This window comes from Suricata suricatta, chromosome 9, assembly GCF_006229205.1.
Source record: "Suricata suricatta isolate VVHF042 chromosome 9, meerkat_22Aug2017_6uvM2_HiC, whole genome shotgun sequence".
NCBI lineage: Eukaryota > Metazoa > Chordata > Mammalia > Carnivora > Herpestidae > Suricata > Suricata suricatta.
The window spans coordinates 46,524,308-46,538,050 of NC_043708.1; the positions used below are offsets into that span (position 1 = coordinate 46,524,308).

The 13,743-nt window shown below is 43.4% G+C and overlaps 1 protein-coding gene across 14 annotated transcripts in view; it reads left to right on the top strand.

The window, feature by feature from the left end:
- Positions 1 to 6: 6 nt before the first annotated feature.
- PYGL (glycogen phosphorylase L) overlaps positions 7 to 13,743 on the top strand; it is a 77,787-nt gene continuing 64,050 nt past the window's right edge. For all 14 annotated transcript variants that reach the window (XR_003913444.1, XR_003913445.1, XR_003913446.1 and 11 more), the window contains exons 1-3: positions 7 to 426; positions 5,845 to 5,946; positions 9,456 to 9,534. Coding sequence is in view for 11 of the 14 variants with exons in the window: in XM_029952346.1 (XP_029808206.1) it covers positions 184 to 426; positions 5,845 to 5,946; positions 9,456 to 9,534 (424 nt within the window). In the remaining 3 variants the exon portion in view is untranslated. The remainder of the gene's footprint in view (positions 427 to 5,844; positions 5,947 to 9,455; positions 9,535 to 13,743) is intronic.

A 13,743-nucleotide genomic window follows, 5' to 3' on the forward strand; every position in this document is an offset into this window, starting at 1 on the left:
GTCCTCCTCCGCTCCGCGGCCGGCCGGCCGGAGCCCGGGCGGCGCCGCGCCCAGGGGCGGACCCCAAACTTTCCTCCGACTCAAAAGCGGCGGCGCGCGACGCGGAGCCCGCTCCGTCCCTGTCCTGCCTCCGACGCCGGGGCCGCTAGTCCCGCTAGCTGCGCTGCCCCCGCCGCCGCCGCCATGGCCAAGCCCCTGACGGACCAAGAGAAGCGGCGGCAGATCAGCATCCGCGGCATCGTGGGCGTGGAGAACGTGGCCGAGCTGAAGAAGGGCTTCAACCGGCACCTGCACTTCACGCTGGTCAAGGACCGCAACGTGGCCACCCCCCGCGACTACTTCTTCGCGCTGGCGCACACGGTGCGCGACCACCTGGTGGGGCGCTGGATCCGCACGCAGCAGTACTACTACGAGAAGTGCCCCAAGGTACCGGCCCGGCGGGCGGAGCCCCCGGAGTGCCCCTCCTCACCCCGTTCTTGCCCCCCACCTCCCCGCGGGGAAGTGCCCCAGAAGTCCGGGCCTGACGTGTTCGGGTGGCCGGGGACGACACTGCGCCGCTCCATCAGCACCCCACCTGGCCTCGGCGGCGCCGGGCACCAGCCCTGCCCGAGCCGCCGCGCCCATGGGTCCGGGGCCCGCTCCGTGGGCGAACGCCCACCCTCCCCTGTCCGCTTAATTCACTAACTTTTTTGGAACGTCTGCTCGTCCGCATTTAATAGGAGGACTCGGGCGCCTCCTGCCTGTACGCCAAGCACGGTTCTAGGCCAGTCAGCCCTGAACAAAATGGACCAAAGCGCTGCCTTGGCTAAGTTTAATGTTTAGGGAGGCGAGACAAATAGGCTGTGAAAGGGGAATGTGAACTGGGAGGGGGGGGCGTGGAGAGGAGGCAGAAGAGTTGAGGTAAGGTGACTCACTGCCTGTAGAGTCTTTGGAGGGGCTAGATCCGGGCTTCTCCTCGGGTCTGAGGGAGGTGGAGAGGGCGGGGCAGAGGTGCCGCCCCCGCAGTCGGAGCCCTGCGGGCTTGCTCTCACCAGTTCCGACGAGTGAGTGGGGTGTGGAGCTCCTGCACTTCCTTGTTGCCCTGGACTCTGAGACCTTCCCCGGGAGCTGCTGGTGTTCACAGACTACCCCTGCCCACTGCTCGGGGGCCGGAATGCAGGGGTCCTTGGGGAGGTTTGGGGCGCACAGAGGGACACTATTTCCACTTGGCCAATCTAGGAAGGTGGGGTGGGAAGGTTGGGAGGGACCTGGCCGGGAGAGGTATTGTGTTGCGCATAGCGAGGTGGGTGTGAGCATGTATTGGGAGAGGAAACTGGAAAAACTGGCTGGAGGCATATTGGAAAGGGAGAAAGAGGAATATAACCAGGAGGCAGTGGGAAATGCGTATAAACGTTTATTAGGACTATTAAGAATAGTCCAGAGAACCCAGGAGCAAAAGAAAGTAAATTCTCATAGTAAGAAACTGCAGCTGAAACAAAGCTTTCAAATGCTTCTGGACGCAGAAGCCTACGCCTCTACCCAAAGGGGGCAACCACTAAAATATATCGTAGAAAACACTTTGTGTATGTTTATATTTATTCTGTCTTTTTATTTGCATACAAGGGGCTGCAGCTTGGGACTTCCCATTAAAAATATGTTTTTAAGTTTTTAAGCTGGAGAGTGAGACAAGGAGCCATATTTTAGAACCTCACCCCCCCCCCGCCCCCACACACACACCTCCATAGCCTCCAGCACCATAGAATACACTGACCTTTTATGTTTCTCCTCCAGTGGCCTTATCTGGTACTTTATTGTTCTGTCCTCTGGCTAGTTTCTTCACTGGACAGCGCTTTCCTACCTGAGTGCAGGTATAACCCGGGGATTCTGATAGTGATACAGTCTGGATACAACAGCAAACAAGATTCATTCCGCACATGTTAATAAACTGTCTCGTCAGGGGTGCCTCGGTGGCTCAATTGACTGAGGATCTGACTCGATTTTGGCTCAGGTCATGATCCCAGGGTTGTGGTATCAAGCTCCTTGTCAGCTCTGTGCTGAGCATGGAGCCTGCTTAAGATTCTCTCTCTCCCTCTCCCTCTCTGTCCTTCCCTTTCTTAACCTCCTCCCCCACTCATGTTTGCTCGCTCTCTCTCACTCTCTCTCTCAAATAAAATAAAATAATAAAGTATCTCCTGTGACAGTTGTTCCCCTAAACAGGAGGGCCCTGCCCTCATTAGAGCGGAGGGTGGAGGCAGTAAGTGTGTCCAGGCTTCCCTCCATCTCCCCTGCTCTCTGGGAACCGTGCAGATGAATCCCAAATCTGGACCTCTAGCCTGAATTCCTTTTCACACTCCATTCCTACACTTCTGAGTGCTCCGTGAACATAAATACCTAGATCTCTCCCTATTTCCTCAAACTCAACTCTTCATCCCCTCCAATCCTGGCCTATCTTCTGTTTCTAATTTTAATGGCATTGCCATCCAGGCAGTCACCCACAACACTATAGCCTCACCTTTGATTTCCTCTTGGATTCCCCATTCAACAAGTTTCCAAATTCTGCTCATTCCTGTGGGTCCTCTTGAAGTTACCCACTCCCCTGCATTCTCCCTTCTGTGCGCTTGAGGCCCAGGCTCCTGGTATATGAAGTAGACTTCTGAATGGTTATCTTGCTTCCCACTAAGTGGTAAGCTGGCAGCGTGTGGCTGAATACCGCTAGCCACTGTGCCTGTAAGCAGTTACATTTTCAGTGCCTCCGAATAGGACACAGGCACCCCAGTTCTTGGCCCAGGACTCCTCATTGTTTCATGTGACTTTGTTACACATTTGTTTTCTCTGCCTGGCTCCTGGCGGCACTTAGGTATGCAATCCCGTCTCGCTCTGTGCGCTGTAGTCTAATTAAGCTTCCGAAAGGAACATATGTTGCCCTCTGTTCAGATATCATGGCTCCAGTCATGCATTTACGGCCCTTCTCTGTCCAGAGGAACCTGTCTGTCCCTCCTATCCTATCTCCCATTACCCTCCTGGACTTAACCTTGCTCTCCCACCAAGCCAATCTGCTGTCCCTGTCCCTGCCCCTGCTCCAAACTCCCCGCCTCTGGGCCTCTGCCCACAGAGCACCTGTCACACAGGATGCCCTTCCCCCGACGTGTCTCCTTGCTGGACTCTTCCCTGTCCTGCAAATCACTTGTGTTACCATCTGTTCATATGTCTTCCCAGAAGTACCCAGGTTCTCTGACTGATGCTAGGAATAAAAATAACATGTTTTAAATGTTAGTTATTATGTCTTCTTTTTTATCTTTATAAACCTTTTAAAATGTCCACCTTATAGAAAATACACATAAAATATCAGTAATAGTAGTGCACAATTTATAAGATGTGTTGGAGATGTTAAAATATTTTACTACCAGTAGTATGTTTTAAGTGTTCAGAGACCACTGACTAAGAGGATGGGGGAGATCAATTTTTTTTTTTTGAGAGACAGAGAGAGCGTGAGCAGTGGAGGGTCAGAGAGAGAGGGAGACACAGAACCGGAAGCAGGCTCCAGGCTCTGAGCTAGCTGTCAGCACAGAGCCCAACGCGGGGCTCGAACCCACGAACCGTGAGATCATGACCTGAGCCCAAGCCAGACATCCAACCGACTGAGCCACCCAGATGCCCTAGAGATCAATTTTTCAAGATCTCCTATATCCCCAAATATGAGGTGAGGTTCCTCTTCCCCAAAAATTATTTATGAGAAAACAGGAAATCACTTTAAATTCATTTGCTTGTGAAGCCTGTCACATAATGAGGTGCTTTTTCAATTACTTTAAAAAACATTTTTTTAGGAAGATCTTGAAATGTCTTAAAATGTCTTAAGTCCATACTAATTTGGAATCATTAAAAGAGAGGCAAAAAAGTTAATACATGTAATCATCTGCAGGTGTGACCTCACAGTTGCAAGTGTTGGATATATGTACTCTATTTACAAACAATCTTTTTATACATCACTAAAACATAAAAAGCAATAATTCAGAGTATTTTATTATCAAAATAATGAATGCACAGGGAAGAATGGGAATAACTGCCCTGATATTATGTAAATGATATTTGTGGCTTGAAACATTCTTTCCTGTGATGCGGCAGCCTCATCTACGAGGGTACCTCCCTACAGGGCACCTGAGTGGCTTAGTTGGTTGAGCATCTGACTTAGGCTCAGGTCATGATCTCACAGCTTGTGGGTTTCAGCCCCCCATTGGGCCCTGGGTTGTTGACAGCTTGGGTCCTGGAGCCTGCTTCGGATTCTGTGTCTCCTTCTCTGTCCCTCCCCTGCTCATGCTCTGTCTCTCTCCCTCTCTTTCAAAAATAAATAAACATTAAAAAATTTAAAAAGCAAAACGAAAAACAAGGCTACATTCATGCAGATGAGTGACTCCATGCACCTCTTTGGCCTGTGTCTGCCTCAGGCCAGATAGCTTTTCCCAACTCACAGAGAGGCATCTAATAAACTGAGGAGGGCCTTAATGACAGCTTTATAGATATTCAAAAACTTAGGTAAAAATAATGATATGCTCTGGAATACAGTATTCTATGACCCACTAAGATGTGCATGTTAATGATCCATGGGAACACTTAAGTCAATTGTTTCATTAAATGAAAGTGGTAAAAAGTGAAATTTCTAAGTTGACATTTTTATACAGTATTTTATTTTTAATTTGTTAATGTTTATTTATTTTTGAGAGAGAGAGAGACAGAGCATGAGTGGGAGAGGGACAGAGAGAGAGGGAGACACAGATTCTGAAGCAGGCTCCAGGCTCTGAACTGTCAGCACAGAGCCCAACATGGGGCTTGAACCCACGAATTGTAAGATCATGACCTGAATCAAAGTCGGACACTTAACTGACTGAGCCACCCAGACACCCCTATAGTATTTTATTTTAAATATATGTGTATAACTAATGAGTTTAATATTACAGTAGACATCTGTTATATTGAACTGTATTCTTTTTATATTTTCGGGTTGACCAAATAATTTTCTAACATTTGAAGTGACTTTTCTATTGATGCATTTATAGATGTTTGTTGTTTTGTATTTGGCGGAAAAGGGAAACTGATGTGGAAAGTAAGGCATTGTAAAAGGGGATGATGAAGTCATTCACTGATCTGCCTGTCCTTTTTTAATTAGTAGATTGCACTTGTATTTTGAAAAGTTGCAGACAGCTTTGACCTTTGCACCTTTTACTTTCAACTCAAATAGTATTTACCTGGCTTTCTGTCAAAGGCAAATAATTTCTAAGTCAATAGAGAAATTTCCCATCTCATCAAGAACAAGCCTCAGTAACCTTGAAGTAATCTTTTGTCATTGCCAGATCATAGTCTTTCAAGAATAATTTTATCTAAAATAATTTATCATAACATTACTTGCAGTGATCAAAGTGACTATATTCTAGCCATTGGGTGTATCTTGAAGGATAATCTTTGGTTCTTGGATGAGTTGAGATGATCACAGTCAATTCCACCTGACTCTCATCCTATAAGTATTTTACAAATGATTGATGAGCCATGGCAGTCTCACTTCTATTTGTCCAAAACATAGCTTAATTCAGAAGACTTATGAACAGGAAGAAAAGACACATGCAAAACATTAAATCTAATTAGTTGGATGAGTTTGCTTTTTTCTACTACTTTGCCAAAAATAGGGTATAAAATGGTTTTTCTCAAAGCCAGTTGTCAGCAATGCTTTTCTTTAGCGCTTCATACATCTGTAAGAGCTTCATTTGAATCTGTATTTGTCTTGTCTGTTTGTTTCTTATTGGTGATCTGTTGTGCTTTTACATTGATAAGTAAGTTTGGCCTTCTAGCATTAACATGACCTCTCTTTGTTTTCAGAGGGTTTATTACCTCTCTTTGGAATTTTACATGGGCCGAACATTACAGAACACCATGATCAACCTTGGTCTGCAAAACGCCTGTGACGAGGCCATTTACCAGGTGCGTCGCCTCCATACATCTTTTCTTCTTTCCTCTTAAATTTCAAGTTAAATCAGGAAACTTGGGAGCATAGCACAGGGAGGAAGGAAAGAAAGAAAGAGAAAAGGAAAGAAGGAAGGAAGGAAGGGGGAAGGAAAGAAAGAGAAAAAAAGGAAGGAAGGAAGAAAAGAGAAAGAAAGAAAGAAAGAAAGAAAGAAAGAAAGAAAGAAAGAAAGAAAGAAAGAAAGAAAGAAGGAAAGAAAAGTTGCTTCTCTATCTATGGCTGTTACAATTAGAAATATAAACTAGTGGAGATCTCTGGTTTAAGAGAAACAGTTAGAGAACTGGTTTGGCCTCATGAGAATTTTCCTTTGCAATCAGTTTTTGACACATTTCCCCAGCAAATTAATTGCATGTTAGGAATCAGCATCTGAACAAGCCTTACAAAAGTACCTGAGCCCCTGCTATTAGAATCACAAGTTTTACTTTGGGCTCCTATCTACTTTTTTTTTTTTTTAAAGAATTTATTTTTTTTCTTTCTTTTTTTTTTCCATAATATTTTATTGTCAAATTGTTTTCCATACAACTCTTCCCAGTGCTCTTCCCCTTAAGTGCCCTCCTCCATCACCACCACCTCTTTTCCCCCCTCCCCCTTCCCCTTCAACCCTCAGTTCATTTTCAGCATTCAGTAGTCTCTCAAGTTTTGCATCCCTCTCTCTCACCAACTCTCTCTCCCTCCTCTGCTCCCCCTGATTCTCCATTAGGTCTCTCCTGTTTTCCTGCTAGACCTATGAGTGCAAACATATGGTTTCTGTCCTTCTCTGCCTGGCTTACTTCACTCAGCATGACACCCTCAAGGTCCATCCACTTTCCTACAAATGGCCATATGTCATTCCCTCTCATTGCCATGTAGTACTCCCATCGTGAATATATACCACATCTTTTTGATCCATTCGTCAGGTGATGGACATTTGGGCTCCTTCCATGTTTTGGCTATTGTTGACATTGCTGCTATGAACATTGGGGTACATGTGCTCCTATGCATCAGCACTTCTGTATCCCTTGGGTAAATCCCTAGCAGTGCTATTGCTGGGTCATAAGGGAGTTCTATCAATAGTTTTTTGAGGAACCTCCACACTGTTTTCCAGAGCGGCTGCACCAGTTTACATTGCCACCAACAGTGTAATTTTAATTTTGAGTAATCTCTACACCAAGTGTGGGGCTCAAACTCAAAACCCTGAGATCAAGAGTCACACACTCCACCACTTGAGCCCCTCTTATCTACTTTTAAAAGTGATCAAAGTTTGCCTGTTATTCATACATCAAGGCAACATGTATAAATAATAGGTTTTTAAAATTACATCAACATACTTGCTTTATTGCCTAATGAGATGTAAAATACACTTCCTGCTTAAATGAGTAGCTTGAGGTCTGAAACTCAGTATGCTAGTTTGTTTTCATGAATATATTTAACTGTTTCTCCCCTGAGCCTCAGGGATCTCCATGCCAAAAAACAAGTAAACAGTTTTAATCCTTTTCCTGTGATTGAAAGGAGAAATGTGTATCTGTAAAGACACATTCTAAATGAGAGACTGTTCAAACCAGTCCTTTCCCTTAGCGTGGGATTGTCTCACGTGGCCAGCTGCTGTCACTAAGGACTGTCTTCCTTCATGTGGGAGAGGTATTTTCTATGAAGGAATCAGTGCAGCTCCCCTCTAGTTCCCTTTCTTTGCATCCCCTGAGAGCAGGTAAAAATAATATACCTCCTGCCCTAGCATATGAGCAGGTGGGTTACGTAACCCCTGTCCACCTACTCACGGTTTACAGCCTACTTTAGACGTAACATTTTTAAAATTGAAAACCTCCTGAGTGTTAGCATTAGCACCGAAAGAGTTTTTCCAAAGTGGCCTCTCCTTTATTTCACTGTTATTTGTTCATAGCCACTCAAGTCACATATTTGTGTGGCTATTCCCTAAGTTGCTTAACCAATGTGTTGTTGGCTTACACAACGACCCCAGTAAACTCTAGTCACCAGGGAGCAAATTAGAAATCCCTCCCACAGTAAATAAAGGCAAAGTCATTCTTGAATTCTCAGAAGATTTAGTGATCGAGATTTGTGGAGAAAGCCACTTTTGGGATAAAGGTGGGGATCCAAGCAGGTGGCTCCATGAAAACCGGGGCATCAACTTCAAGCATGCTTATGATTATTATGTGTGTTTGTAAATATGTAAATTCTGTTTCCATTTTAAATCATATCCAGTGTTGGGGATCACCTCACTTTCAGCTAAGAATACAGTCCTTTTCACAACAAACCATTATTAGCCAAGCACGGGCTAGATTACTGTCTAGTCAACATAGAAGAGGTCATTTAATTTATCTAGCCATCAGTGTCCTCATTGAGAGACTCAGTCCAAAGTCATCTCCAGAGTTGTGCAATCCTGCCCATGCTGGTAACAGTGGCTTCTGGCTGTGCTCCTCAAACACTCCGGGGTGGGGAGCCGGGTGAGAAGCAGTTGCTTCTATCACCAGCATCACAGACACTCATTGGCCTCGCATAGTCCCTTACCCACCACAGAAACAAGAAGAGGATTCTAGTCTTTATCCAGCCGGCCCACAGGGCTCTTCCCTGACTGTGCTCTGACCCCAGGTCTCCTGAGCAGTGACTCAGTAACTGGTTTTGGGTTAACAACCGTTGACCCTGCTGAGTAAATAGGTTCTAGTCATGAAAAGATGAACTTTAGTTCCTCCCGGAAAGTCTAACCACATACTTTTTGATAGTTTTCATAGTCCTTCAGCCCAGTTAGCATCAGCGTGGCACTGGATCATTCCTGAGGTTTTACCTCTATAGCATACACACAAAAATAATTTTAAGAAAGAGTGGTAGCTAACACTTATTGGGAAATGTCTGTTCAGGGTAATTCTAAATGCTTTGTTTGTATAATCTCATTTAATTCATGGCAGCCCTAAATGAGGCAGATACTGTTATCCTCATTTTTTATTTTTTAAATGTTTATTTATTTATTGTGACAGAGAGAGAGAATGTGTCTGCATGAGAGGGGGAGGGGCAGAGAGAGAGGGAGAGAGTGAATCCCAAGCAAGCCCCACGCTCAGTGCAGAGCCCAACGTAGAACTTGATCTCATGCACTGTGAGATCATGACTGGAGCTGAAATCAAAAGTCAGACACTTCATTGACCGAGCCACCCAGGTGCCCCACCTTCATTTTTTAAATAAGAGAAGTAGAAAGAGAGTTACTTTGCCCAGAGTCATATAGCTAAGAAGTAGCAGAGCCAGTGATGGCTCCTTCCCATGCTGCTGCTGTGCCATCTTGGGTGGCATCTTGTGTGGCACACATCTGCAGGCACCAGCATCTGCAATGGGCATCTGGTGCCAGAATACTCTGTGAGGGTGCCGACAGACTCGAGTACACAATGACCCAGGATGCCCCACCCAGAGCTTGAGGAAATGACTGTGCTTTCTGAAATGGCCTGAATTTGTATCTGTATCCAGTGTGTTTTCCTTTCATCACTAGCTTGGATTGGATATGGAAGAGCTGGAAGAAATTGAAGAAGATGCTGGGCTTGGCAATGGTGGTCTTGGGAGGCTTGCTGGTAAGTGACATGGTGAGTGGGCAGTCAGTGGCTTCTCACATGCTGTGTATCTTAGACCAGGCTTAGAAGAACCAGACAGGCTTGATAGGAGGGGTGCAAGGTGTGAGCTGGTTATAGATGGATTTGTTTTTGAGTTTGCACTACGATTTGATCAGTTCTACACAAATAGGAGAGAAGGGAACTTGAGCAAAAGAGACATTGCTTAAAAGCCTGGGAGACGTTGCTTAAAACCCCAAGGTTAACCAGCTCCTTCCTGTGTGCTGGAGGGTTTCCAGAGTGGCCCCTTTCCTTCACAGTTATTTGTCCATACCTGCTCAGGCCCCATACTTGTGAGGTATGACCTCAGCTCTTTAACCGTCGTGGTGTTGTCTGTGCACTTGACAGTTTGCTTTTTGATTGACTAGTAGGCAGTGATACACTTTTTGTAATATTGGTGTGATTTAGTTTACTGATATCTTTTTTTTTGTATGGATGCAATTTGAGTGTTTTATCCAGGAAATGATTTTTCAACAAAGGTAAAAGAAAACATTTAACAAAAGTACCAACTCCATTAAATCAAAAATATGCTTCTCTATGACCAGGCAATTCAATTTCCTGATATTTACTCTAAAGATATGTTCAAACAGGCACACAAGGAGGCATGGGATAAAATTATTACAGTATTGTTTGTTAAGGCAAAATATTAGAAATAACCTAATGTCCATTGATCTAAGAGTAAGTATTGGAACATGTATGTTGGAATAAAAAAAGTAGTAAAAATATGGACTAAAAAAATAAAAACAGTAAAATTGATCTGTAGGTATTTCTCTGGGTAGACTTCTCAGGGGGAGGAAAAAAAAAAGCCCCAAGTGATATTGAAAACAACACAATGGGATACTATTTTTGTTTTTTAAAAATTAAATTTTTTCTGGGGTACCTGGGTGGCTTAGTTGGTTAGGCTCCTGACTCTTGATTTCAGCTCAGGTCATTTGATCTTACGGCTCTTGAGTTCAGGCCCCTCGTCTGGCTCTGTGCTGACAGAACAGAGCCTGCTTAGGATTCTCTCTCTCCCTCTCTTTCTCAAAAATAAATAAACATTAAAATTAAATATTTTCTGTAAGTACATGTATACATTCATAGGGAAGAAAGTCTGGAATTTGAAATACTCCTGATCTTTCCTGGAGAAGAGTGCAAAAATTGGGGGTACTAGCCCCATCTGTAATGTTCAATGTTTTTTTTACAATGAGGATGTATTACTTGTGAAATTTATTTTTTTATTTTCTTATTTTTTAATGTTTATATTTGAGGGAGAGAGTGGGGGAGGGACAGAGGGACTGGGAGAAAGAATCCCAAGCAGGCTGTACACTGTCAGTGCAGAGTCTGACACGGAACTTGATTTAATGAACCATGTGATCATGACCTGAGCCAAAAACAAGAGTCAGATGCTTAACCAACTGAGCCATCCAGGCACCCATTATTTTTTTATTTTAATTCCAGTATAATTAACATACAATGTACATGTGAAATTTAAATTGAATAATAAAAATGTACCATCATATGGGGCGCCTGGGTAGCTCAGTTGGTTGAGCTTCTGGCTTCGGCTCAGGTCATGATCTTGTGGTTCTTGAGTTCAAGCCCCGCGTTGGGCTCTGTGCTAACAGCTCAGAGCCTGGAACCTGCTTCAGATTCTGTGTCCCCCCTCTCTCTCTGCCTCTCCTCCACTCCTGTGCACTCTTGCTTGCTCTCTTTCTCTCCCTCTCTCTCTCTCTCTCCCAAAGATAAATAAACAGTAAAATTTTTTAAATCATAATTTTTAAAAAGTACCATCATACATGTATGTATCAAATTGTGCTGTATGAAAAATAGTTTCTTTTTCAGAAATGATTTTACTCTTAATTTTATATACACTTTCAAGTTGGAAATTTGTGTATATTTTGTAGCATTTAATCCTTACTACATTAGTTGCAGTATTCATTAACATTGCTATTAGTATTAGAGATACTACCTTATAAAGTCAACCACTGGACAGTTTCATAGGCTTTCCATGAGGCTATAGGAACCAGCAGAACCAGTGGCACACTCATCTAAGAATGACAACTAGCCTTCCTTTCATGTAAAGCCCCAGGCCTATTTGTTAGCAGAGTTAACCTCACTCTGTGCCTGAAATTAATGACCTTTATCCTAATAAGGAGATAAGGTCAAAGAATGAAGTGGTGAATGAGGCTTGAGTAATTCTCGTTAGATGGCCTCATATTTTACCTGACTGAAAAGGTTGGGACCCCATTCTACTCAAGCTCTAAGAATAATTGGGTTGTGACCCAGGAAAAGGCAAGTGGCCACAGCTCTGAAAGAGCAAGAACTGGAGCAGAGTCAGGCCACGTGAACATAGAGACTAGAAGACCGCTCTGACGTTACAGTAATTTGAAGGAATTGGCTGTTGGCTTTTGTGTATTCTCCATTTAAGGGCCCTACCATGACTCTAACTCAGTCCATTTCTGTTGGATTCACAAGTGTTCTTCTCAGTTTTAGGTCCTATTGTACATTTCCTCATTCTCTGTATATATCTCACTTCAAATTCCTGAGAGGGACAATCAGATTAGTGTAAGCCCCAGGTTGCTCCTGGAGACAACATAGATCCCTACTCAGCCTTTTGATTGGCTGCTCTGGATCAGAGGTTCTGTTATTAATGCTCTTGGCTACCAGTAACAGAAAATCTAGCAAAAATTTGTTCAACCAACAAGGACATATCTCATCACTGAACAAGCACTCCAGGAGTTGGGTTGTCCCAAGATCAATTTATTCAACAGTATGATTCTGTCACATCTTTGTGGTTCTTTTGGCTTTCCTCTCATGGAAAAAAAAAATGGTAGGAGCAAAGAAATCTTTCACGGCATCTTGCAGATTTCCTAGCACCTCTCGTTAGATTGTAGGTCATTGTGTGCCCATGTTGGCTTAGAAGCTTAAACCAAAGCAAGATTCATTTCTTCCCTGACGTATCTGGCCACCTGATATCTGAACAGCATTGGAATTCCATTAGCCAGAAAGAGTTTGCCAGAGATATCCAGCTAGTTAGGTAGATGGTCACATGTAAATTATACTCTCCTGGGGCCATCTTTTCAAGCAGGAGGCCATAGAGACAGCTTCCCTTAGAAAGGACAGTGTGAGTGACAGACACAATAAAGGATATATCTAAGACATGCCCTCTTCCTAATCTGTTCTCAAACGAAATGCCAGCATGTACACAGTGTTATTTCTAAATGGTGAGAGAGTAAATGGCATTTGTTTTCTTCTTTATTTTTGTTTTGTATTTTCTAACTTTTCCTTAATATTCATTTTATAGTTTTAAAATGTTATTTAAAAAAAAATTGAATACCCAACACCAAGCTGTCTCTGTGCTTTAAAATACACATGTGACTCCCTCTCTTTCTATCCCTCCTGGACTCATTTTCTCTCTCTCACACACACTCAAAATAAATAAACATTAAAAACTTTTTTTTTTAAATGGGGCTCCAGATTGGATGGCAAGATGGCAGAGAAGTAGGGAATTCCATACTTCCTACCTGCATCTCTCAAACAAAGAAGGGCTGAAGCCAAAGGACTTTGCATCACAAGAATCTGGGAGGAAAAGAGACAGAGTCCACTAAGAAGACAGCTTTATAGGGCTACCTCAAGAAACAAGCCAAAGTACGCATGGTGTAGAATCCCAAATATCACTACGAGTAGGGAAATAAAATAACCAAAAGGTCAACGAGGGAAACCAAGGGACACCATTAAACGAACACTTTCTGAATGGACAGACCCTGGACAATCTTTGAGCCTCCTTTAATATAGCAGTACTTGCAGAGTGTGTAACAAGCTTTTAAAACTTATAAGAGACAGGAAGCTAGTCAAAATGATGAAATGGAAGAACTCTTATCTAAAGAAATTCCAGGAAGAAGTGACAGCTAAAGCATAGGTCAAAACAGATCTAAGCAATATAAATAAACAAGAATTTGGAACAACTGTTATAAAATTAATCACTGGGCTTGAAAAAGGCATGGAAGACACCAGAGAAGCTATTGCTACAAAGATTATGGACCTTAAAAATATTTGTGATAAATTTTAAAATGCTATAAACGAGATGCATAATAAAATGGAGGCAGTCACGGCATGGATTGAAGAGGCAAGGAGGAGAATAGGTAAATTAGAAGACACAATTATAGAAAAAGAGGAAGCTGAGAAAAAGAGATA